Source organism: Mesocricetus auratus, unplaced genomic scaffold (genome assembly GCF_017639785.1).
Source record: "Mesocricetus auratus isolate SY011 unplaced genomic scaffold, BCM_Maur_2.0 Super-Scaffold_100020, whole genome shotgun sequence".
NCBI lineage: Eukaryota > Metazoa > Chordata > Mammalia > Rodentia > Cricetidae > Mesocricetus > Mesocricetus auratus.
The window spans coordinates 10,379,655-10,406,094 of NW_024429201.1; the positions used below are offsets into that span (position 1 = coordinate 10,379,655).

General features: G+C 37.5%; 1 protein-coding gene across 3 annotated transcripts in view; it reads right to left on the minus strand.

The window, feature by feature from the left end:
• Pde4d (phosphodiesterase 4D) overlaps positions 1–26,440 on the minus strand; it is a 1,369,715-nt gene that overhangs the window by 870,614 nt on the left and 472,661 nt on the right. For all 3 annotated transcript variants that reach the window (XM_040728825.1, XM_040728824.1, XM_040728828.1), the window contains exon 4: positions 16,806–17,035. In XM_040728825.1, the coding sequence (XP_040584759.1) occupies positions 16,806–17,035 (230 nt within the window). The remainder of the gene's footprint in view (positions 1–16,805; positions 17,036–26,440) is intronic.

The window sequence follows — 26,440 nt, forward strand, 5'->3', positions numbered from 1 at the left end:
GTTAGTAATTCAATCAATAATGAACATGTTATGATCCGATCAGTCCTTGAGATTTTTGACCTTGATTTATTCTGTGATGTAAGCAAAGAATTTGAAACCCATATTTACAAAGTCAATTAGTCAATCCAATTTAAGCATTTCAAGATAAATTCCAAGTAGCTAACATGTGTTTACAAATAGAGTGATGGTAGTGGAGAGTGTTCCTACCCACACTACAAGGCTTTTGTTGATCTTACTGCTTTGCTCCAGCCAGTTGTGGAATTTGGCTCTTTTTATCACCTGTGCTCTGATTCATTATTCAATATCTTAAACCAAGATCTTTGTCCTATCTCTTATGTGTGCAAGATTGGTTCTGTCATTGGTCAGTTATGGACTGGAGAAGATTGCCTAGCATCCTAACCTTTCTTCCAAATTATTGGTAAATTATTCCTCTTCTGGGAAAGGCAGGGGCATTGGCATTAGATGAGCAGTAGCCTGGAAGTCCACCTTGTTCAAATTGACAGTTCTAAACCCATGGTCACACAAAGGCAGCTGGCTCTAGTTACATTCATTTGGGTACCAAGTAAAGCAGAAGTACATGAATATGAGCAAGTAGAGGAGAGGACATATGACAGGTGTGGAAGAGAAATAAGGGAAGACAAGGAGCGAGAGTAACAATAATGCACTATACACATATAGGAAATTATCAAAGGACAAGTTTAATAAAAGTTACAATGAAAACAATAACAAAGTGTCTTGACTTGAAAATTACATGGGTTTCACTTCTACTTGGCTTCCAAGCCAAATATACAGCCCATCCTATGATTCTCCCAGGGAAAGTAGGCTATAATTTTCCCTTTTCAGAGGGATTATTAGAAAAATAAATTCCAGAAGCAAAATTATGCAGATCCTTGTAATGCCTTTTTAGATGTGTTTACAAAAACTCACAATTTAAATTTTTATAGTTAATATTATTTCTCAGGTGTATAGGCCCTTTGTCAGTCAAAGTAATCTTTCTTTGTTTGTGTTTACAATAATCTGCCATGGGAATAATTTAAGAGCAAATTAGGAGCCAACCAGAACTTTGTTTTGCTAATGTAATATTAGACTACTCAGTTATTTTTTTTCAGGATTAAAAAAAGTGACAATTGGTTTAGGTCTTTCAACTGGTGAAATTTTTGTTTTGAAAATATCCTCTGATTTTGTTTTCTCACCAGTAAACAGACCTTAAAGCAGTTCATTATAGTTAGTTTTCTAAAACTAATTTCTGCATTGTCAAAACAATGATCAGTGGCAATATAACCATAGATCTTGGTACTATGTTACACAACATGCTGCTCCGATTAAAAAATTTTTAGTCTGTAGTACAAATTGACAACAATGATAGCCAACTTTAGATGATCCCTGTGAAGGCAGATTTTGTTTTTATGGTGTTTATTATAGCTCTATATAACTATTTTGTATTGTTCACTCTTTCAAGCCAGTACTGTCAAAGACTTGCGATCCTTACAATATAATTTCCTACTTGTTAAGCCAAACTCATGGTTTAGGGTTTATTTGTTTCTTTTGAGAGGGGGCAAATTGTGGAAGATTTTATTAGCTTTATGTTTGTTTATTTTTTTCAAAGTTTCCCCTCCCTCCTCTCCTCCCAGACACCTCCCATCAACTTCTCCTCCTCTGTCTTTAGATACAGCAGACCTCCCGTTGTTATCACCCAGCCATGGAATATTGGGCTGCATGGGGGTATTTCTAGGATGAGTAAGAAACATAAAACAATGGGAACTCCCAGGAATCTATCAAGGTGACCCTAGCTAAGACTCCCAGCAATAGGGTATAAAAACCAGACGTCTCCTGTAACCAGGCAAGACGTCCAGTGGAAGGACTGGTACACCAACCCAGCCACAACTCTTCCACCTACAATTTCTCCTGCTCATAAGTTGAGCTGGGTAAAGATAGCACAGAAACTGTGGGAGTAATCAAATAATGATGGGCCCAGATGGAAACCCATACCCTGAGAGGAAGATCACCCCTAAGGGCCAGGACCCAGTGGCAGGATATCTCAGAGACCCAGGGTAGAACCAAACACAACAGTTTAATGGATCTTTAAAGAGAATTGACATTGAGAATGTCCCTCCATCTAATTAAAAATAGATTCTTTTCCCATATAATAGATTCTTCTTACAATTCCCCTCCATCTGCTCCTCCCAATTCCTCCACACCTTCCCTCCCATCTGGACCTGGAGAAATTTTTGTCAGAAACTCAAATGTCTCAGGAACTCCAGTCATTGCCATAGGCTTTCATAGCAGATGAGAACTATGCTCACCTAATAATACTCAGCTCATATCAATCACTCTTCAAGAAACTACAGGTGTCAGTAGGAACTTCTTTGAAAAATGGTGTATTAAGGCAAAACTCAGAAAACATCCATGTATTCTAGAGAGGAGATTAGAATTGCAGGGGTGTTGTCCCATACTGTTAGCAACTATGTGGATTGGGATAGAGAACAAAAATGACATTAAGCCTGGTACTGGACATTCTGGTATACATAGATTGAAACAAGGATTTTTAAATATTGGTTTATGGTGTAGTTTTTTTTTGACTCTGATGAAATTATTTAACCTCTCCATGTAGTGGTACATATATAAGGCTGCCCAGGGTTTAGCACAAGGTATATGCTAATACATTCTTTTTCACTTGTCAACTTTTATAAGATATAGGGATTAAAACAATTAGGACTATTACCTTGTCTTTGTGGTTTGGGGAATTTATGCAAGCATGTACATATATGCATGTATGTTTATACATACATACATACGGGAACCATGTCTTAGTATATAGTTTTCTCAACTTCTATACTGCTGCCAAATTTGCTTCTTGACTGTCATTTTACATTTCTGTTTAACAAATCACCACATTTGTTGAAGTTTTATGAAATAATACTACACATGCAGCTATCATTGAAAGGAATTTCAGAATCCATGTCCATCTGTATCCACCTCTTTTCATCACACTAGCACCATTCCTAGGACAAATCATTAAACACCTTAAAATGCACCGTCCTCCTAGATACATCCTATTTTTACTAGAAAAATAATTCCACAAAGAACAGGTGGTTTATTAACAGAGAAGATGGTAGAAGAACACTAATTCTGAAGCATGGGATTAAAGCTGAAGTTTGAAAGTTGAAGGTAGAACAGAGACAGGATGTGTTTAGGTGGAAGGAGGGCTTGGCAGGCAAGGCTGACCACCAAGCTTCTGAGACTGCTGCTTTGGCAAATCTATATTTTCTCAACTTTTTAGGCATGTTGTCGGGGCCCATAAAGATGGCTCTGCTTCGCAGACACCCACAGCTAAACACTGAGCTGAACTCAAGGAACCCAGTGACAGAGAGGGAAACCGATGAGCAAAGGGGTTAAGACTGGGCTGGCTTGCCAGTCAGTGGTGGCGCACGTCTTTAATCCCAGCACTCGGGAGGCAGAGGCAGGCAGATCTCTGTGAGTTCGAGGCTGGGCTGGACCGACAGCCTCCAAAACAATACAGAGAAACCCTGTCTCGTAAAAACCAAAAAAAAAAAAAAAAAAAAAAGGACTGGGCTGGCTCTTAACCCCCAGAAACAGCTGACCTGACAAGGGTCAGCTCTTGAATCCCAGACTGATAGCAGGGAATCCAGCATGGGACTGACCAAGACCCCCTGAATGTGGGTGTCAGTGAGGAGGCCTAGGCAATCTATTGGGCCTCAGGTAGTAGATCAGTATTTATCCCAGGTATACAAATGGACTTTGGACTCCCATCCAACAATGAGAGATGCACTCTCACCCTGAACTCTTGGGGGAGGGTCTAGGCCTTGCCCTGGATGAAATGACAAACTATGGACACCCCCATGGAGGGCCTCACCCTTCCTGGGGAAATGAGGGGGTATTGGAGGGGTTGGTGGGAGGACATGGGAGGAGGGGAGGGAATGAGAGAGGGACCTGGGATTGACATGTGAAGCAACCTTGTTTCTAATTTAAATTTAAAAATAAAAATTTATTTAAAAAATAGATGGCTCTGCTTCATCTTGGGTCAACACCAGAGAGTTCAAAACTGTCTTTAGTAAGTCAAAAGACCTAAACATCTAAGGCTTGGCTACCTTAGGATGTTTTTATTTTGGCAGTGGATGTCTTATCTAAACAACAACAGATTTAGGCTGAGGTGTGTGTTTACCCTTGACCCTCAAGGCTGGATAAGGGGAATTTGAGTCTAAGGTGTGATTACCAAATGCTTGGAGGATTAAGGGAAGAAAGCCTGTTTGTTCCTTATACATGATAAAGAAATCTTTTGCCATGTCCCCCTTTTGGTTGGGGTACTTAAGAATGTTGACGAATAAACTTAGGGTATTCAGTACTCACGGGATTGCCCTCCTGACTCTTTCCTGTATCTGTCTTTTTATTAACATCTTTACCTGCCATTTTTCCATACAAACTCCCCCTCTTAGGTATGAACCGGACAAGTTGGCTGGATCTGACTGAAGTCCTACAAAAACAGACTGCAACAGTGTGTTCTGTCTCTGAAATAATTACTCACAAGAACTTCATGAATGTACATATTTTCTCTCTGCTTCCCTTCTTCCCTCCACTCTGTCTGTCTCTCTCTTTCTCTTGTAGTACAACAAAGAAAAATTGCTTTTAAAGGACAAGTATATCTGTGCCAGAGTTTACTGGACAGTTTTATCATTTTTTGCTTTTGTCTCCTGTCAAAACATTTATAACAGAAACAATTGATAAATGCGAGGCACTAAAAGCAGTTAGATAAAGAATTGCTCCAATGTTAAGACTGCCTCTTTCAGTAGACTACTGGGGATGAGAGTTAATTCTCTTTCAGTGAAGGAAGGAAAAAGGCAGGGGGAGAAGAATGGGAAAGAGAGACAGAGAGGGAGGGAGAGGGTTCACACTGAGACAGGGAAGTTAAAAAAGTACTTAAAAAGAATATTCTCCAGAGGGAAAGGCATTCAGTTTTTAATTTCATGCTCTTAATTAATTGCAATGCAAACCACTCTCATTAGGAGTCCATTTTAAGCCTGCCAGCTTTAACAGTCAAAGGGGAATAATTACATGGAAGTTCTATCTTTATCTCTGTATTGAGAGCTTTGTTAAGTTTGCCTGGGTCATCTCAAGAGACTTTTCCCTCTCTTACCCTTATTCTGTTACATATATATGTAAATATAATATTATGTATAAGTATATATACTTATATATTTGAAATGTTTTAACACATTTCTATATATATGTACACATATACAAACACACACACATATATACATATATATATATGTATGTATAGCAATGAAATGAAATTCAGTTCTTCCTTTGCTTCTTCCAACAAGCTTTACTACTGATCTACTGTTAGGAAAATTAAATTCTAGAAAACTCTGAGTACTTCCAACATCTTGACTTCTATACTTGATACATTTTTATAATAAATCTAAGGGCTATGTACTTATAAGGCTTTGGAATAACAAAGAACAGAAGTCAACACTTTGGCATGAACAATATAAATTTACCAAATGCATACAAAATAGTATTGAAAATTGATAAGGAGCTTGAAGAGCCAGACTTGGCAGAATGAAGCAAGGCTTAATAGTTTATAGTTTAACCAGAATTATACTTGTAAACATCATGGTACATACTGGCTCTAGCCACACAATTAGGAGTCACAAATTAACTGCAATGATCTTTCCCAGTCAGTAGAGTTGCATACTATGTTGTGGGTCGGAATGACCACACAGAATTGCAGAGCCTCTGCCAGAGGGTAATCAGCCAACACCTGTCACAAGGCATTGCTAATGAAGGCTGAACTCTCTCCTACCCATCCCAGAAACATAGGACCTAAATTTTGCCATATCCCAATTATTTTTATTTAGAAAGTCCTGGCTCTAGAGATGTACAAATATGGTTTCTTTGCCTTTCTGAAAAATTACAATTTAATGTTGGTGTCTCTTGTTTTTAGGGAAGCTGATACTTAGTTTACTTTGTTGAATTGCTTCCCCCCCCCCGTATATTCTCCAAAAAAGTTGCCAATGGAGAAACAATTATATAAGGCAATCTGAGGGAAATCTGAAGGTTCAAGGACCTTACCCCATTGTTGACAAATTTCCTATCTGATTACATGCAAGGACACATATCACAGACTCACTTTTACCTGTTCATACTTTCTTCCTAGTACCTAACTCAGTATCTATATCATGTATCAGGGCTTAGCAGATAAAACAGTAAAACAGCTAGTAAAACTTATATTTAATTTCACTATGATCTTGCTGATGGAATAAATTACTTCAGGACATCATGGTTTTCACACTGCTTTCAAATTTTTAAGAATGTGCAAGCAAGTTACAGTACTATAACTTTAGTATTAAAGTTTAATTTAATATGAAGCATATTTGTGAGTTTTGCTTTTTCCCAAATGGGTTCTAAAGACATCCATAGTTAGGATAGCCATCATCTTCATGACTACATAATGTTCCATGCATGTGAATTTTCACTAACATTCGTTCACTACTTGCCAAAAGGAAAGGGTATCTTTGACACATGGGAAGTTTTACAAAATCAATTAACTTAAAATTATCAACCCTCATCTCAGTTTCTTGGGCTGAACTTACTAGAACCTATAAGCCAAAATAAGATGTTGAGTTATGGTCTTAGTTTGTTGCGATAGGTTTCTGGAAGTCAATTAACCTTCACATTTCTTGTGAAGACAGATTGCAATACTCGGTGATTTGGTCTCTATGGAGCACACTGCCATTTTGTAAATGTAGCATACTATACAGTTGCTAAATTATAGTCACAAATACTATCTTAACACACTTGAATTCAAAGTAAAAATTGCCCTGTAACAAAAGATACAGCAAAAATTTACACTTACATAAATGTTACAGATAGGCCTTGTAATGTTAGTTCTCAAGCATGCAATTCTGTATGAAGGAAGGAAGTAACTAATAGATATGTGGGAGGGTTTAGAAGAGAGAAGGTGAAGGGGAAATACTGCGATTGTCCTCTCAGAAAATGAACAAACACTTTGTAGAGGGCCTCCTGACTACTTGTAGTGATTTGAGTGATGAATGTCCCCTATAGTCTCAGGTGTTTGAACACTTACTTCCCAGTAGGTGGTGCTGTTTGGGCAAGTTTAAGAGGTTGTTGGAGGCAGACATTGAGAGTTTAAAACTCACACCATTTCTACTTTGGACTCTCAACTTCATGTGTGCTGTAGGAAGATGTGTGCTCATCTGCCTCCTGCCTGTTGTCATTCTTCCCTACTGTGGTGTTGATGGGCTCTCATCTTTCTGCAACCATAAGCCAAAATAAATTCTTCCTTAAAAAAACAGACCTCGGGGCTACTTTACATTAAATTCTGAAAATAATATATATGTATCGCTTTATCAAGGCCACCATAATGACCCAATTTATTGAAGAATACTTTCCATAAATAGAATTATCCATGAAGAATACAAATTCAAATGATAAACTGGAATAGTGCTCACATCCCAGAAATCATGTTTGAGGATAGAAAAGGAAGCTACACTGTTTAAGTCAGCCATCATTTCTAAGAAAACAAATTGCAAATGAAAATCTAAATGCTACTAAAATTAATTAGATTTAGATATAAAATGTTTAAAATACATTATAATCCAACTGGACATAAAAATGAATACCCATCTTTAAGGAAGAAAAAATAAAATTTCTTTGCTATATTATATTCTAATAAATCTAGGAAACCATTTAATCATGCAGAAAGTGTCAACATCTTCAAACACCAGAGATGCCATTGATTGTAATGATGCTTAAAAACCTCAAGAACTCCAGAGTACCATAGTGGAACTTTCAGAGATGTTTACAAGCCATGGTCAACCTGCCTCACTGAGTGAGCATCTGTGTGTTAGAAGACAGCTAGGGGATGCACCTAATTGTTGGGGAATTAGATCCCATTATCACCTGCCAGAGAAGTACCTGAGATAGAGTTTCCTTTCTCTCTGTGGGTATTTTTTCAACATCCCACCCTATTGTTGCTCTGTCTCTTCTCTCTCCTATTTAAACCCTACTCTAATTGTTCTTGTGTTCAGGGAAGTTCTGCTTAATTTTTTCTCCCCATAGTGAACAGACTTCATTTACTGAGGGGTCAGCTCACATTCTAATTTCTTCTCTAACCAGGTGTCTGCTGAGGATGCTACTTTCCTGTGACACATTTAAGGAAGCAATCCAAGGTGAGCGGCTGCGGGTGTACTTCTGGTTATCCATATGTATGCCACGACAATTAATTCTCCACCCTCTTGATTATAACTTTCTTTCGACATCTATGCTAATTGGCTTAGTTTCCCAACTGTTGACACCATCCCTTACCACTGCATACCTTGATAGCACCTTGATCCCCTGAGTGTCTGTCTGACTGTCTGTTTTAGTTAGGGATTTAATTGCCGTGAAGGGACACCATGTCACAGACACTTCTATAAAGAAAACATTTATCTGGAGTGGCTTGCTTACAGATTCAGAGGCTCAATCCATTATCATCATGGTGGATCATGGTAGCCTGCAGGCAGGTGTGGTGCGGGAGCTGTGAGTGCTACATCTTTCGGGCAACAGGAAGTAAACTGGCAGTCACACAAAGGGAAGCTTGAGCAAAAAGACACTTCTTAGCCCGCCCCCATACTGACACACTTCCTCCCACAAGGTCACACCTCCTAATGTGCCACTCCATTTGGGTGCCATTTTCTTTCACATCACCACACTGTCATTATCCATATGATTTCAACGTTGGGAGAGAATCACAGTCTGGCCATGAGACTTATGTATTAGTGTTTCCTGTTACTTTTCACAATGAAGTAAGTGATTCAATGGGCTCACTGTTAGCAAGCATTTGACTCCCAAACAACTTAGATGATTTAAACAAGTCAATTTGGCATGAAAACTGATTAGCAATTGATACCAGATGCTAGAATGTGATGAATTCACATCCTCTGCCCTCTTTAGTGTTTTGGAGAACATGAAATATAACATCTCAATTTATAAATGAAAACTATCTCCTGCTCTGAAACCACTATACTGCACATAGAGTAAAATATCATGGTACATCACACAGCCAGGGAGTCTTTAACACAGATACCAGAAGTTCTACAAAAATGAAAATGAATCAAACTCTGAAGAAAGGACACTGGATTTTGGTGATTACCCTATTGTTTGGTAAACTGTGAACATGGAGGATAATGTGAAACCTTCAGAGAGTCTAGTATGTGAAGAAAGTAGGCTATAATCTTGTTGCTTATTTTATATTAGAAACAAAAATTGCTACTGATTATAGAAATAAAATGCTGCTTGTCAAGAAACACAGTGAGGAGAAATCACTCCATTACTCTGAGACTAATTTTTGTCTTAAAGAATCACAAATTTTAAAGCAAAGTTGACTAGTCTTAAACAAAAAGCCTATGATGTTTGGTGATTATCTTAAATTTTTTAGAAAAGAACATTATGTAAATAAATTGAATTTAAATGAATCAGAGGCAAAAAGAATTGAGTTTCTTCCATGTGGCTTGTATCTCAACACTTTTAGGAATACTGCTTCTCATCTCTTTACCATTATTCTTTTTTAAAACTGCGTATAGCTCAAGAATAGCATACTGCTATTGAATCTCTCACAACCCCAGTTATATATCCCCCACCAGTCTTAGGCAGCTGTGCCCAGCAGATTATAGATGTTCAATATAATGTTCAATAAGGCTGTATCAAATGAATCTCCAGACACATGAACATATAGTCAATATGAAGGTGCAGGCTCAGAAAGGAGGCTGTGACATACAAAACTCTAGTTTCATAAATCTTTACAACTAAAATACCTCAAATGCAAAATGTCTACTGTTAATACCCATTAAAGTTAGAAGGCACAAATTTAAAAAGGCAGAACATCCGGTCTAAGCATATTTCTGTTTTTTCTGCTCATCTTCTGTCTTGCTTTCAATTTAGTTACAAAATGCTGAAAGTTTTATTACGTTTCATTTTTTGTGTGTATTCACTCTGGTGTACTCTTTGTACTCAAGAAGACTAGGCAATGAGAGGCTGGTCAAAGATTGTTGTTCTCTAGCTAGTGTCTGGAACCAGTCCCCATGTGAATGGCACACAACACAGGGAAATGAGTCTGTAAGAGCCTTGTACAATGAGCTTTATATGACTAAATAATTCTCCCATGCACTCTTTATTTAATCCCCAGGAGAGACCATTTCTTCCTTTAAATTCTTTTCGGTTTTTAAATAGGACACATAGTGATATAAACGTACCCAGTGTACTCCTCCAGACAGGTAATAGGACGCCAGTGATGAGGAAGTGCTCCTAATATTCTCCACCCACATACAGGCCTGGATACACATCCATCCTGAGCTGTGTGTCATCCCATCACAAGGGAACAACTTGCTCCTTGGTTCCCCTTTTATTGTAGCTGATGCAGCAGCAGAGCATGACTAGAGAGATTCAGCTCCACCTCTCCTCCCCTTCCTCTGACTTCTGTGCAGGGAGTGCTTGTCTTGTATGTGGCAAGCTAAACTCTCATGAGTGTATCTGAGGTACATGGGTCACCCAGGAAAAATCAGTCAGCTCCTGAGCTTGGGGGCCAGATACAACTCATGATTCTTTCTGGGGAAATTCTGAGAACTTGGTGTTTGCTTTCAGAGGTAAATTGGAAGAACAACCTCTACTGTCATTTCAAACACAGCTGAATTGCACTTAAATCAGAATTGCTGTCTGTCAATGGAGGCTAGAAGCATGATGAAGACTTAAATGACATGTATATGACAAGTCCCATAGTAAAGGCGACTTTCAGAATCAGAAACAAAGTTGGCCTCTCTCCCACATCTGTTAGAACATCCTTCTTCAGCCCAAAGTTTATTAGGAGGGGATCTTTAAAGTCAGCTTCTGCAAGGGAGTTAACAACATCCAAACCAAATTTGACTTTTCCCAATACGTCCCCAAAAACTATAATAGTTTTGTGTATCAAGCACCATGGTATGCCAAAAATAAACAACCAAAAAAACAAAACAATGCTGACTATTTTGTGTTTGAGACTAACCTGTGAAGGAGAGACTCCACGGTTATACTTTACCCTTATAAAACTAGGTATTTGCAGTTCTTTCCCAGGATGGAATGCTAGTGAGGGACAAGAGAGAACTCACAGCCAGTCACCTAATCTAGAACCCTAACTCCTAACCAGTTAGTAAAATCATGGTGTAGTTTCATTCTCAGCATTCTTCTGTTTATGTGTCTACCACGTGCATAATTCTTTTGCCACCGTTCACCTTCTGAGGAACCAACTGCCATCCTTCCCCAAGGAAATTACCCTGAACACTAGTGGCGTGCGTGCTAGCTGCTGTCTCCTTATTAAACAGGGTCTACTTCCTGTATTCAGAACCCCTACACATAGCATTCTTTTTCTGGGTGCTACTTTCCCCCTTTTCTGATCTTCCCCCTTTATTTTTCTCCCACCTTCTGCCATTACTTCACCAGGTCTCTATTTTCCCTGATATTCCATGGAAACATTTCTCCCTCCAACGTAAATGCTCATACTTTTTGGGGGAACACTATGATGAAAAAACAAACAGGAAATAAAAATGCAAACTTCTGTGTATGAGAAAATATTCATATCAGAACACGTTTATCTAATAAAACTCGTATGTCCAGACTACCTAAAGAATCCTTCAAAATTACCAAGTAAAAGAAAAAAATAGAAAAATATCCAGGAAGACATCCAAATGTTCAACAAACATATCAAAATGTAAACAATATCACTATTCATCAGGGAAACACAAACTAAAACCACATTAATATACCTACTCACCAGCATAAAGAAACTGAAAAAGACTAAAAGCATTCTGTGGTTAGAATAAAGAATAACTGTAATTTCTGTATATTGGTTGTTACTGGGTGAAACTGTTGGAACAGATGTAATCCTGAGTGGATGTATATTGTTGACACAGGCAGAGCCATGTCAAGAATCCCAAAACCTCAGATTCATGGGGATGGCAAAGTCTTCCTCTCTGCGGCTCAGAGGAATGGAAAAGCCTTCCTCTGGTTCAAGTACAAGTGCTTATGAAGGTTGAAGAGCTTGTCACTAGCAAGGAAAATTTCCTCCTCTAGGTGACTGCAACCTGAGAATGCTACCCTGCAGAGACTATCCCTGTACATAACTGTACATAACAAACGCGCTGCTGAGTTTATGTGCTGCATAATGGTGCCCTCCATCAGATGGAGCGTAGCCCACCTGACGCCAGCTTTTTTGTCTGTGAATCTGTCTTTTCTTCAGTGTCTGTCATTTCTTCATTCCCACATCACCTCAGTCAGGTTTACAGAATGAAGCTATGCAGGATGTAGCAGTGAAATTTTACCTTAAAACAGAAAAGAGGAAACTGTACACTTTTGACTGGCGTAGAAATTCCACTATGAGTACTATAACCAAATGGAATTAGCCCACCTACCTAGAGAAAGACATGTCTAAGAATGTGCACTGAAGTTGTAGTCATGATATCACCAAGCCAGAAACAATTCAAATGCCTATCAACCAGTAAAGAGACATGGAAATGTAAATTATTAGATATTTATAAAATGAATAGAATATCTTAACAAAAGTAAGAAACCAATGATATTTTCACCGACATGGACAAATAAAAACAATATACATTTTGAGCAGAGAACCTGAACACAAGGAATGCTGTGATACAATCTTGTCTCTGTGAAGTCCAAGAACAGGCAACACAGTCTTTATTGATTAAAAGTCAGAAAAGAGGTACAGACTCAAGATTTACATATATTACTTTGTGTACTTTGTGCCTTAATAAGATTTTCAAACACTAATGGATTGTAAATTACTTAGGAAGGATGTATATAAAATTACAGCACTCCAGATTACTTCATTGCTAACTTTATAAGATTTCATGCCATTAACAGCTGTCGCTCTTCCTTCAAAGACAGTCAATAAATGTCCAGGGAGCATGAAACAACCTATCCTATGTGGAACACTAACTGATGGATGGGTTCAAGTCTCTTGGTGTGTTGAGTCTGAACAATCTTGTTTAGTACTCTCAATAAACACACACACACACACACACACACACACATGTACATAGCAGCTTAGGCATAATTTTAGGTAATGGTTAAAAATATATTCAAATGCATTCACACTGCTTAGAAAATAGCCATTCTCTAGACTCCATACAACAATTGTAATCATTAACTCACATAACCTGCACTGAGACCACACAAAACTGGCCCTATTAACAATCACCAAGGAAATAGGAGGGGCTTTTGAGACCCTACCCTTTACCTATGGACTATTGGGTATCTACAGATTCTGTCCTCTGTTGTATAACTTCACTGAACCCATCAGACTTGAATAGAGAGTTCCAAGCCCATGGTGACACAGATGACACTAATTCAGTTGGGTAAATCACAAAACAAAATGAATAGGCACAAACAAGAGAGATATTTGTGGTGTTAGTGGACAGAGGTGGTTATAGTGGTCAGTATACAAGCTGTACATATGTGAAACTATAAAACAATAACAATAATGATAACTGAAAATAAAGATCACTTCCTCACTGAGAAAAAAGAAACACTTCAAAATAGAATCTTGCAAATTTTACTAATTGAAAGCCCTCTGACTGTTATGCATTTTCTCTGAATCAAGTGTTTCATGAAGAGATGAAATGCTAGTGTCTACAACCTCATGATTGCAGTTTAAAGTTCCTACACAGGTACCAGTTGCCCCCAGGGTCACAGTGTGGTTTCCTACAGGAGAAGAATATACTTCTAGACTCACCATTGCCTGATAATCGACAGACCATTTGACACTGAAGAATAACTGGCAAGTGGTCAGCTCTGAAATCGCATGACTATGAGCAACACTACATGGACTCAATAGATTATATTTTTATGGTTATTATTGTAATTTATCTATATAAACATAAAAATATAATCATGATCATGAGTTTTAGAGGGATTTAGGCATGGGTAGGATTGGAGACGGGGACATAAGTGGGACCAGAGGGAGGAAATGGAAGGGGAAAATTATGTAATTACATCTTAATTAAAATTTAAAAAACTAAAATGTCTTGATGCTAAGAAAGGAAAATAAATCTAAATGGTGTGAAAGTCTCCTATCACATGACATACATATAATTGCTAAGACCTTGGAGGAAGTGGACAGAAGGAACTAACTAACAGACACACTGGCCTTCACCAATGGGTAACTCAGCTGTGATTAACTCAGCTAAAAGGACATGAATCTCTCCTGTCCCTTTTGAAGCAGTTTGGAAGATATCTTTTGTTCTAATCTAAATGAAATGATGCTAGAGTAGCATCCCTAACTTTACCTTCTATTTTCTGCCAGTTACATCCTTTAGTTTTCTGATGCTTGACAATTAATTCAAAATGTATTTTTGTTTCCTTAGGTCATTGTAGTCCCTTGGATAACTCCCTTGTCTCTGTTTCCCACTGACTGACTATTCTTTGTGCTTTCTCTTGGTAGACTTTTGGAACAAAAGGTCATCTTTGCCTTATATTTATAAAACACAATTTTTATCATATTGATATATATATAGACAGTAAGCACATTGCTGATATTTCATTGTCTGGTTCTTCACTAAAAGAAAAACAATTTTTGAAACAAGAAAAATTCTAGGCTGCCAACACTCCTGAATACTGAAGTTCCTTGGCACTTGGGGACCATTTGCTTGTTTTGAACAACACATTCAAATTTAATTAATAAGGCTTCACTCTTACCTAAGGTTTTTAATTATACACATTATCAAACAACACAGAGATAATATTAAGTACACTCCATCGTTTTCCTTTAAATGAACATGAGCTCAAAATGAGAAATAACGTGTAGGCACCAAACTTTTCAGATACCAGCATTAATTGAGTTTATCAGGGACTTAAATTAGTCTATCAAAATTTAATTAGAAAGCCTTCTTCCTCAAGTGTGGAGATAGCAGGTTAATTATTCTAAGATATACCTTGTATACAGAAAAGAGTTGATCAGGACTGACTGCTGAATTTAAAAATGTCGATTTGAAAAAAATGGCCCTGAGTTGGTATTTGAGGATTTATTTCTAGAAGATTCTTTCTCGCCATTTCCTATACAGTAGGTATGGCTCTCTGTGCCCAAACTTTTTGCACAGACACTATGGTTTCTTTCTCACACCTACTTTCCTCCCCGAAGTCTGGATTGGTACATCCTATGCTCCTAGGCAGAGGATAGGGTGATTACTCACAATGGAAAATCTGTATACTGAGTTCTTAGCATGAATCCCTGGCAGAAAGCATCCTCAGTGAAAAATTTCCAAGTGTGACATTGCAACTCATGGATGGAGAAGTTTCAACTGTTTTACTCCACTTTGAGAGGGGAGTCTCAGAAGGCTGTGTCTGACCCTGTGCCTCTGCGTCTTGTCTTTGCTGACTTTTCATTAAAACTGAATGTTATACTAAAATATAACTGCCAAGTATAATTAATGTTTTCTGTGAGTTCTCCAAGAAGATTACCTACGACTGATACTGGGAATGCCTGGCATCTTGGTATCTAAATCCTCCCCTCTTCACCGGTGAACACCAGTGATGCTGATTCCAGTTGAAGTTGAGAGCTATAAGAGTCTTTCAATGAATCTTCAAGTAGGTAACCACACTCATTTCTCACTTGTCATGGTATGAAACTGCTCAATATTCATATGTTCTCCTTATACATATTTGACAAAGAAAAAAATCAATAACTCATATTTTCATGTTCCATTTTCTTAAATTGATTATCATCTTCCTATTTAGTAGTAATTGTTTCATTTTCTTTTTTAAATAGTGTGGGGCTTGTGAACTGGTAAGTCACAATTTTTAGAGGTAATTCATTAATTTTTGGAGTTGCATTACAGGACAAGTTTCATTTGATCACAGCTTTTTGTATATCTGAAAAATGCCTTCCCTTCACCCTGCAGAGAAGGAACACCTATAACATGTATCATAAGTCGATTTCTCTGGCATCTCTTAGGAAATGTTTGGGAGTCTGTGTACATATGGGCTTCATTCTCATTCCTTTCCACCAAAACTTGTTTAATATGCAGTTGGAGAGATGAGCAAGCAGGGGATACGCCCACTGTCCCCATCTCACTCTGTTTTATGGGCCAATATTGCTATGGAAACATTAAATATTCCCTGCTCAGCAGAACAAGAAAAAGATGAGAGTACCCTGCTAAGCAGGAAGCCCTTGGAGGAGACAGAGTTTGGATAACTCGCTTCTAACTATCGAGGCTGAATGAGAGTGCTTTATTAATATAAGTAGTAATAACTACTAAAATAGCATTCAGGTAAGCAATACCTCAGAGTGTCAGAGGCCAAATTACTAGGCTCATGAATATAATTGCATATCTTCTTATTCTAATTACAGTGTAGTCTAACCCTGATTCCAGCTTCTTTTGGCCTCAATGAATTGTCGCTTACTGTTTCTGCATGTGTCTGCCTACATGACAACAAATTCATTGGTTAAAACTTTAAAAACTACTTATGGCCAGTGTAAGATTTCCTGGTACAATTTCCATTTCCTGGATGTTTATGAACCATCACCACTATCTTTCAACACCTTCCTGTGCAACATTACCACGAAAATGTCTCATCCTTTGGAGATGGACATTACTCGAAGAAACCTTTCACTGTTTTTCTTTTTTTGTTCTTGGTTCAAAAACTCGTTGTCCTCAAATAAAACAATGGTCCAAAAACAAACACATGCAACAATCACCATCGAAAATATGAAATGTGGAAATGTCAACCAAGGCACTCACCCACTTGAGTCTGCAGACGTGATAGCAATCAGAGGCAGAATTTTCAGGGGGAGGCTGGTTGGCCGAGGAATGTTCTCTGATTCACTTCTCAAGTCAGTTTGCTCCAACTGTCTAAAGGCAAGAGGAGGGAGCTGGATACTGCGGGATGAAAGTCTCCGCACAAGATAGGGCTCCATTCCATGGAAGGGGTCCTCTTCTTCATTACTGGAATGCAAAGTTTCCTCAGAGGCCTATGGCAAAGTTCAAGAAAGTTGACAGAATTAATCAGAGACCAAGCATGTGTCATTGTGTAGTAGCTTTATAAGTCTTAGGGAAAAATAAGTGCAGCTATACATGAAAAATGCTGACTGCAAACAAGCAATGTGAGCAGGACAAATATCTACTGAGAAGCTGAGGTGTAGGTTTGCTTTTAAATAATGGATTTGCTGATTATTAGTTTTATTTAGGTTTGGCTATAACAATTGGTGTCCTTAGAATACTTCGAATTCACTAATTTTTGTGTGAATACTATAAAATCAAACAAGAACCAAATATTTTTTTCTGCCTTCCATGGAATGAATCCCAATAAATGTATCTGATTACATGTTAATATACACATGTGCTGAGGTTTGTGTGTAAGTATATTTTCTCAAACAAAAGTGCTTATGAACAAAGAGAAGGTAAAATTTTCCCCTTATCCTTTTTCTTTAATTTTTATTATATTTTTCTAATCTTATTCAAAATATTTTCTTTTCTCAGTTTTTCTATCTTTAGAATATTTAAAATGTTGATTTTTTGAATTGTTGTTTAATCATTTTCCTCTTTTTTTGCCTCATTTCTCCTCCCTCTCCCAGTGCTGGGATCTAATGCAGGATCTCATACATGCTAAGTAAATGCTTTGCTATTCTGCCCCCAGTCCTTTAAAAAGCTTTTATTTTGAGACGGAGTCTCTCTAACTTTCTTAGGACAGTGACACATTCAATAGTAGCCTGGCATGTTTATATGTACTTATGCTCATCTTGTCATCCTGTTAGAGTTCCTCTAGTAGCTGGGATTAGAGGCACACACCACCCTATTTGGACACACACACACACACCCACACACACACACACACACACACACACACACACACACATTCTTTCTCTCTGATTTTTTTTTTTGTTTGTTTGATAAAGGGTCTCATAGTCTAGTCTGGCTTCAAGCTTGATTAGTTGTTGAGGATGACTGAACTTCTGACCAGACTGCTTCAACTTTTTCAGTTCTGCAGTTTTTCTTGAGGAATGGAATTGAATCTTTATAAAAGCTAGGTTAGCATTATACTAGCTGACCTATATCCTCAGCTCTGTGTGTGTGTGTGTGTGTGTGTGTGTGTGAGTGATGCTCAAAGTTTTGTAATTTGCACACGTGAGGGCTTGAGTTTGAATCTCTAGTACTGACATAAAAAAGCCAAGCACGGCTGGAATCCAATTGTTTGCATGGGTGGGGGGGTCAGGGAGGGTGGAAACCAACAGATCCTAAGATCTCTGATGCCAGACTAGATGAATTGGCAAGCTTATGCCCTGTCTCAAGGCAATAAAGCAAAGAGTGAGAAGAGAACCTTTGGTACCCTGCTTTGGCATCCACATGCTTGTGCACAGGTAGGTACAGCTGGTTATTTACAAGCATGAACCATGTCCATGTACATAACATATACACACATAAACTACAAACAAGCTAATGTCAAAGAAAACAATGGCAACAACGAACCAATCACTTTTAAGTAACCAAGAAAGGATCAACAGTCCTGTCAAAGCTCTCATAACCTGACATGGGCTGTGACTCACACTGTGGGAATAACCATGGAGGGGTACTAACTGTCATGTGCTGCTGTCTTCACTATTGGGGCCACTTAAAAATAAATCAACAGTGCCCAATACCAGATACCCCAAAAGACACATGATCAGGAGAAAGCCACTACTTTGAAGGCTGTTACATTAAATTTAGAGTGCAGGCCATCTCAACAAGCATGCAAATCTCAACACAGAACACAATATATATCAGAAACAAACTCAAAAGTGATTTTTAAGAATGGCCTGTGTGTGGTGACAAACCTTTTTTATGTGGATTTTTCCTTTTATTGAATATTGATTTTTCCCTCATATAATATATCCTGATTGTGGTTTCCTCTCCTTCTATTCCTCTCAGCTCCTCCTCACCTCCCCTCCCATCCAGATGCACCTCCAATAAAAATACACAACTGGAAGCCATAATGTATACACAAAGAACCCATAAGGTAATAAAAGAGAATAACAACATATAATTTGTATACTGCATAATATACTATATATAATATACAGTATGTATATATAGTATACACACATACACACACACAAACATATATATATATATAAAATAACAACAAAATAAAAAAGATACATTTCTTTTTTAAAAGAAACAAAAGAAAAAGTTCTGATAGCATATTATGAGACAAGAAACTCCAAAGATGCCTTTCAGTTAGTTTTCTCTTGGCCATCTCCTGCTGGGCATGCAGCAGATTCTTAAGAGTAGTTGTTTCCCTAGTGAGGCTCCGTTGGAGAAAATAAAATCTTCATTCGCCAGTGTTATCAACTAGAGGTAACTTCTGAGTTAGGGATGGGGCATGTGTCCACTTCTCCTTTCAGCTCTAGGACTCCACCTGGTGAAGACCTACGTAGGACCTGTGCTTGCTGCCTCAGTATCGGTGTGTTCCTATGTGTGTCAATCCTGTTGATTTAGAAGGCCTTGTTTCTTTGGTGTCCTCCATCTCCTCTGTCTCTTACACTCTTTCCTCCTCCTCTTCTGCAGGGTTCCTTGAGCTCTGAAGGGAGGGATTTGATGGAGACATCCCATTTAATGCTGAGTATTCCAAGGTCTCTCAATCTCTGCGTATGGTCTAGTTGTAGATCTCTGTGTTTGCTCCTATCTGTTACAAGGGGGGTTTCTCTGATGATGATGGCTGAGCAAGACTTCGAACTATGATGGATTATATAGATTGCCTTTTGTGAGAATGCCAGTTTTACTATATTAATCCTACAGATCCATGAACATGGTAGCCCTTTCCATAATTTGGTATCTTCTTCAGTTGCTTTCTTCAATGTCTTAGAGTTTTTACTATACTAGTCTTTCACTTATTTGATTAGAGATACCAAGGTATTTTATATTACTTTAGGTTATTGTGAAAGGTGTTGCTTTCTTGATTTCTTTCTTAGTCCTTTGGTCATTTATGTAAGGAGGGGTACTTCTATAGAAGCAAAGAAGGATTACACTAAACTTCTGACCCTTCTATCACCACATTCTGAGTGCTAAGATAATAGCATGTGACACGATGGCAAGTTCATGACTCTAATTTTTTATTTCCTAGGTAGGAGTAGATCTATAACACACATTCTCAGGTTTCTTGCCAAGTGATAAAATAAGATTCTGCAAGGAAGAATTTTAAAGGGGTAAAAGAAAATCTGAGTGCCTGATAGAATTCAGACTACACTCAAAATTTTGCAAAATTTCCCTATACTATCTACATGCAAAGAGAAAACAGATCTACTATAAACTAGAAAATTAAATATTTTGATTATAGTTGAGAGAAAACATACAGAGTGAGCAATAATTAGTTCTAAGTAGTTATAAAGTCTGCTTCAGTAACATGTATATCTATTCAAAAGCATGAAGACATCGAGTGTTGCAACATGCCTCAACAGAGAGGTGAGCTTTTGAATGCTTGAGTTCCCACTTCATTACTTGTGTTCATAGAGAGTACTTGAATATTTCTCTAAGGAATCAGTTAATAAAAAATACCAATGTTTGCCTATAAGAACCAAATGAGACCATACATGTAGGGATATTTAGAGCTGACTGCCTGAGTGTAGTAGTAGTCATAAATGGTGGTTTCCTTACTTTTGAGTTCTATAAGAGAAGAAACTCAGTGAGTGAGTTAAGTATCTTTCCAAAAATTTACATATTTGTTGTAAATTCAGACCAGAACAACTTTTGAGCATCCTCAACAAGCTTTGAATATTTGTTTTGCTCTTTATCATACTGCTATCTTTTAGCATTTAATTTGTTTTTAATAAAAAAATTGAGATTATTGCCTCTGAAGCAGAGATGATAATATTTAGCTCTCAAGATTATTGTCTGTCCCAGGTTTGAAGCATGCAAGGCACTAATACCTAGAGAAGTTTGTGCTCAACACAATGGCAACTATCATCATTAGAATCCAAGCAAATACCCTATATTATTTTTATAACATTGTGTTACCTTTGATGATTATTTTCCTTGTCGATTTCCAACTAAAAAATGTATCATCTTTCTGAAAGCTATCTTGAAAAGTGGGAAGGATGTTCAATGATGGGCTCTAGCCCTAATTGCACTGTCTAACTTTAGTGACAAATTAAATAATAGACTAGTAAATTAGAAGCTAGAACTAAAAAAGTTTATTCATTCAGAATCATACATCTGCAGATCTAGATTTTGAGAGTCTGTTCTTTGACAGATAGACTTTCATCATAAAACAGTGTCAACAATTAATGACTAATATTTAGTGAGTGTTTATGAAGTGGTGCTTCTTTAATTTACACTAAAATCTTGAGACATCCTTCTTACTTTTCTCACTTTATACATGAAGAAATAGATAACTATAAAATATCAAAATATCACACATCATACAAATATCCCCGTGACTAGATAAAGTCTAAGCAGCCTTGCTTTTCTTGGATATTTTAAGTATAGGACACAAAATTTCATATGCAGGAAAATACCACATAGCTGATCATTCTAAAAGTCCAATTCAACCCAAAAGCACTTTTATTGAAATATGAGACTAAAAATCATATGTAACACTACCTTAAATAGGTGATGGGGGAAGTCCTGTGTAAATGTCAATAAAGCACTATTGGCCAATAGGGAAGCAAGATAGGTGGGACTAGGAGTCAAGCAGGATTCTGGGAAGGAAAAACACAGGGAGTCAAGATGTAACTGCCATAGGTATAAGAAGCCCGGAAAGTTCTCTGGTAAGAGAAATACTTAGATTAACAATTATGGGATAAATACTTGTCAGAGCTAGCCAGTAAGAAACAAGCAAGGCCAACAGCTTCATAATTAATAAAGCCTCCTGTGTGTTTATTTGGGACTGATGCGGCTCTGGAACCAGGCTGGAGGAAAGGCTTCTCTTTACATAATGGTGATCAGGAGTGGGATGATGAATTTCCACGTAGAACGATAAAAGATTTAAGGGAATTTTAGAAACGAAAGAACAGAGAAAAGCATGGGTTCTTAGTAGCAGCATTTTTCTCAGGTGTGCTCTGTTTTGCAAAGACTCACACAGCTTGCTTAAGGGAGTCTGCCTGACTCAGCATAAAAAAAAAAAAACAAGGTACTTTTAAGAGGCTCTGCTAACGATTGAAAGGTGTGTATGTACAGCTGTAAGTGGCAGTGACCACATCTCTAGGCAGGCAGCATTTGCTGGATGTCAGCATGGACTGAGGCGGTAAGCTGAATTCACGCTTAAGCCCACCATCTTGGAAAAACTGCAGTTTTAAACAGCTGCAGTTTTAACAGATAAGACACGTGGCCAGAAAAACATAAAGATTTACAGTAAAGTCAGACTTGGATAAAGAAAAACTTCTAAAGGTTTACAGTGTGTTTAAAAAATATATGTAAGATTGAGAGAGAAAAAGAAACGGCATAGTGGTAAATAGAGAAGCCAGCTGTGGTAGCACCAGCTGGAAGGATTTTATGCAGAGGAAGAGGCAGGCAGATTTCCAGAGAAACCCTGTCTCAGAGAAATAAATAAAGTAATAAAAGTAAAAAAATAGAGTAATAATAATAGATAAATAAATAAGCCACATAAAGATGGAAAATACACAGAGAGTCTGGATACTGAATGCTATTGTGTTTTTCAGTTTTTTCTTTGCTAACGAAGAAACAACTGCTAAAGTACACTTAATTATAAATGCTGCTGAATTAATTCAACTTATATCTTTTAAAAATGCCTTGACTTCAAAATTTAAGTATAAGAATATGTTACTTGGGAAAGGAGTTTTTGTTTATGTTTCTACAGAAAATGAAAAGCTGAGGATTCCTTCCAGGCTTCTGTGGTTTGATGAACCAAGACCCCCGGAAGCAGTGGGCCAGGTGTTCCAACAATTGAGATGGCTAAGATGATGCACCCTTACAGACCCTGAAAATAAGGACTTATACAGGTTTCAGAGTTTTGTCATGATCCTCATGGTGTGAACAGTGCCCCTTCCAGCACAAAGCAGTTTGGAATGAGCAACGTCCTAATTCCCATCTTGTTTATAAATCTTTGTTTTCATTTAAATGGGATTGTTTATAATTGGCTAATGATCACAGCCAATCTCTTTTGAATGGTAAAAAGGGGAATTATGGCATGGGTATGGTTTTCCATTTATTGATACAAATTCAAGGTCAATTTTGTGATGTGTATATTTCTCCTCTTGATTAAGTATTGTGCTTATACTGATCTTTTAAAACGTAATGCATAATTGAATATAGACTATAGATAGTTACTTATAATAGAATTTATAGTTAGGTAAGTTAGGTTTTCTAGATATACAGAGATATATTTGAGATAGATAGACAGTCTTCAAACCTTTCAAAGACCTTCATAAAATGACATTTAAAATGGTTTAGGGTTCTTCTTGACAATGAGAAATGTCTGCTCCTGGCATCACCAATTATGTCTGAGAGGAGAATGGGCATCGAAGAAACTCGTTATAGAGTTTGCTTTCAACATAGTAAGATTAGCCATTTGGGCAAGAAAATGCTACTGCCTAGACTGTTTGACTGTTGCTGTATAAACTGGACATGCAGGACCCACAGAAAATTGACTGCTAAACTCAAATAGTCCTACAGGGTTCCTGACTCATGGAAGAATCTACGAGACTTCCTACAGGACAAAGAAAAATGACTGACAGACTGCCAATGTGGATGGACAGTTTGAAATTTCCTGCTTTGCTGAGAAGTCTTCCAGACACACTGTGGCCTATGGGCTGAAGATCAATGCCCCAACATTACAGAGAAACTTCAGGTGACTGCCCAGGCAGCAAGATGTCTCTGTCAATTCTAGTGTTTATGTATTATCCTTCTGTGATCTTTGATGGAGTTGAAGGCAGATAGTTATAATTATAGCTTTCCTTAATTATAATAAAAGATAAGCTACATATAGAACTTTGGAACCACAAGGATGGGATGGATGATATTTTCTTTAAATCTTGCCAAATGTTGATAGACAAAATATTGTAACTGTGTTCTTACTTGATAACTGTTCTGTTATATATAATTTGACTGTGTTAAAGTTAAGACCTTTCTTTTTGTTTAGACACAAAAGAGGAGATGATGGGAGAAGTCCTGTGTAAATGTCAATAAAGCACTGTTGGCCAATAGGGAAGCAAGATAGGTGGGACTAGGAGTCAAGCAGGATTCTGGGAAGGAGAAACACAGGGAGTCAAGATGTAACTGCCATAGGTATAAAAGAAGCCCGGAAAGTTCTCTGGTAAGAGAAATACTTAGATGAACAATTATAGGATAAATACTTGTCAGAGATAGCCATGAAGAAACAAGCAAGTCCAACAGCTTCATAATTAATATAGCCTCCTGTGTGTTTATTTGGGACTGATGCAGCTCTGGAACCAGGCTGGAGGAAAGGCTTCTCTTTACAAATAGGCACAGTTCCTGGCATAGTGTACACTGCTCAAAAAGAGCACCGAATGACCACAGATTGATAAACCTTACATTCATTTTAAAAAGTGCTTAGAACAAGCTCAGAACAGCCCTACATAAACAACCAAAATTAACGATAGCCTCTGGTTAAATCAGGAGATAGGGATGCTAAGTTCTACTGAGCCACTGATGACACACGGGTTCTAAAAAGTCACTGAATGTTTCTGGGATCTTGTCCTAGGCATAGAACAAGATCTTGCACAAAGTAATCCTTAAGGCAACTTATGGGTTCAAAATACTGTGACTTCGCAACAACATATGAAAGTCAATGTTTAATGAAATCAAAATACAAGACTAGGTGGAAGCGGGGAGGATGTACATGTAACACTGCTAGCATTCATGCAGAAGTGAGTCCTAGGTGTTGGCTAAAGTCTCCATAGAGCAAAAGCTTCAAACTTGACAAACACTCTAAGATAGCTGATAATTCACAATTTAGTAAATTAAAACAATAGATACCTTTGTTCAGAATGAGTACAGTAAGAAGAGTTAAGAATGAGACTAACAGATCTTTGGTCACAATGAATATACTCGACTGAAGTTAATGTCATTTTTATTGAGTGCTTTGCTGCCCACTCTGGGCAGTGGCATTGCAGTTAGAGCATTGCTTCAAATAGCCTAAGCAATTTGGTGAGGTGACAATACTTGAGAAATCCTCTTTCAGTGAAACTGCCTCAGCAGGTGTCATCTTCTGATACTAAACTTCAGGTTTATGCCCATTTGCCATCAGTTCAAACCTATCCCTTATGTATTTAACCTTTATACTAAAAATAAAGCATTTGATAATTGGTGTCAATATCTTATTTCCTGCTTGAAAACACTATAGGAAGGAGTATTTTCATACTACAGGTCAATGTGCATTGAACAAGTTTTTCAGGTAGAAAGTGAAAGACCAAATGTCCCTATTTTGGAAAGAAATAGAAATTAACTACCAGAGCCAAATGAGTTTCATTGCAAAATAAGAGAGGTGACAGACTCTGGATAGCCCCTGTGTGGATGGAGGTGGGAATGGGGGCTTGGAGCGATGGTGGGGGGGTGCAGGAGGAGGGCAGGGAGAGGGAGCTGGGAGTGACATGTGAAGCAAGGTCTTTTCTAAAAAAATCTAATAAAAATTTTTTTCTGGGAAAAAGAATATTTTGTAAGAAGTGGGAAGATAGTATTTCTAATGTTCTAAGTCATCACTTTTTCCAGACATAGCATTTGCTAAACCCCTGTGTTAGGATCACAGAGGGTATGTGCAAACATACAGGACCTGTTCCAGATCTGTGCAATTGCAATCTTCGTGACTAGAATCTATGAATAAAAATAATAACTCAGATTCATATGTGTACAAACATTTGAGGAATAATGCTTTTGATAGTTTAGAATAGTCTGATAGGGACATTTGACACAGATCCAGCTACAAAGACATTCATTACAGCTCATTCATAATAATGAATAACTGAATGTAATATAATTGCCTCACTGAAGAGTTGGCTTCAAAAATTTGGGTATGTCAAATGATGAAATAGTACTGTGAGCTTGTTAAAATACTGCAGAGGAATTTGTGAAAATATGATGATTGCAAAATGTAGAATGAGAAGAAGGGAGTAATCTTCATTTTTATAAAAAGTACACCAAAAACTTAAAAAGTCCTATATTCACAGAAAATTCTGAAAGAGTGTCTCTGAACTCCTTGGGTATAATTATTGGCAGTGATCTTTTTAAATCTTTCTTAATTACTAGTTTCTATAAGCTCCATAGTATTACTTTTAAATATAAAGCACAATGGAAGTCAAAATGATAAAATGAAACACTTTTTCAAAATATTTATTTTTGAAATTATATACTTGCATCATTTCTCCCATCCCTTTCCTTGAAAGCCTCTCATGATCCCATTCCCCACTCTCTCAAAATTTTGGCCTCTT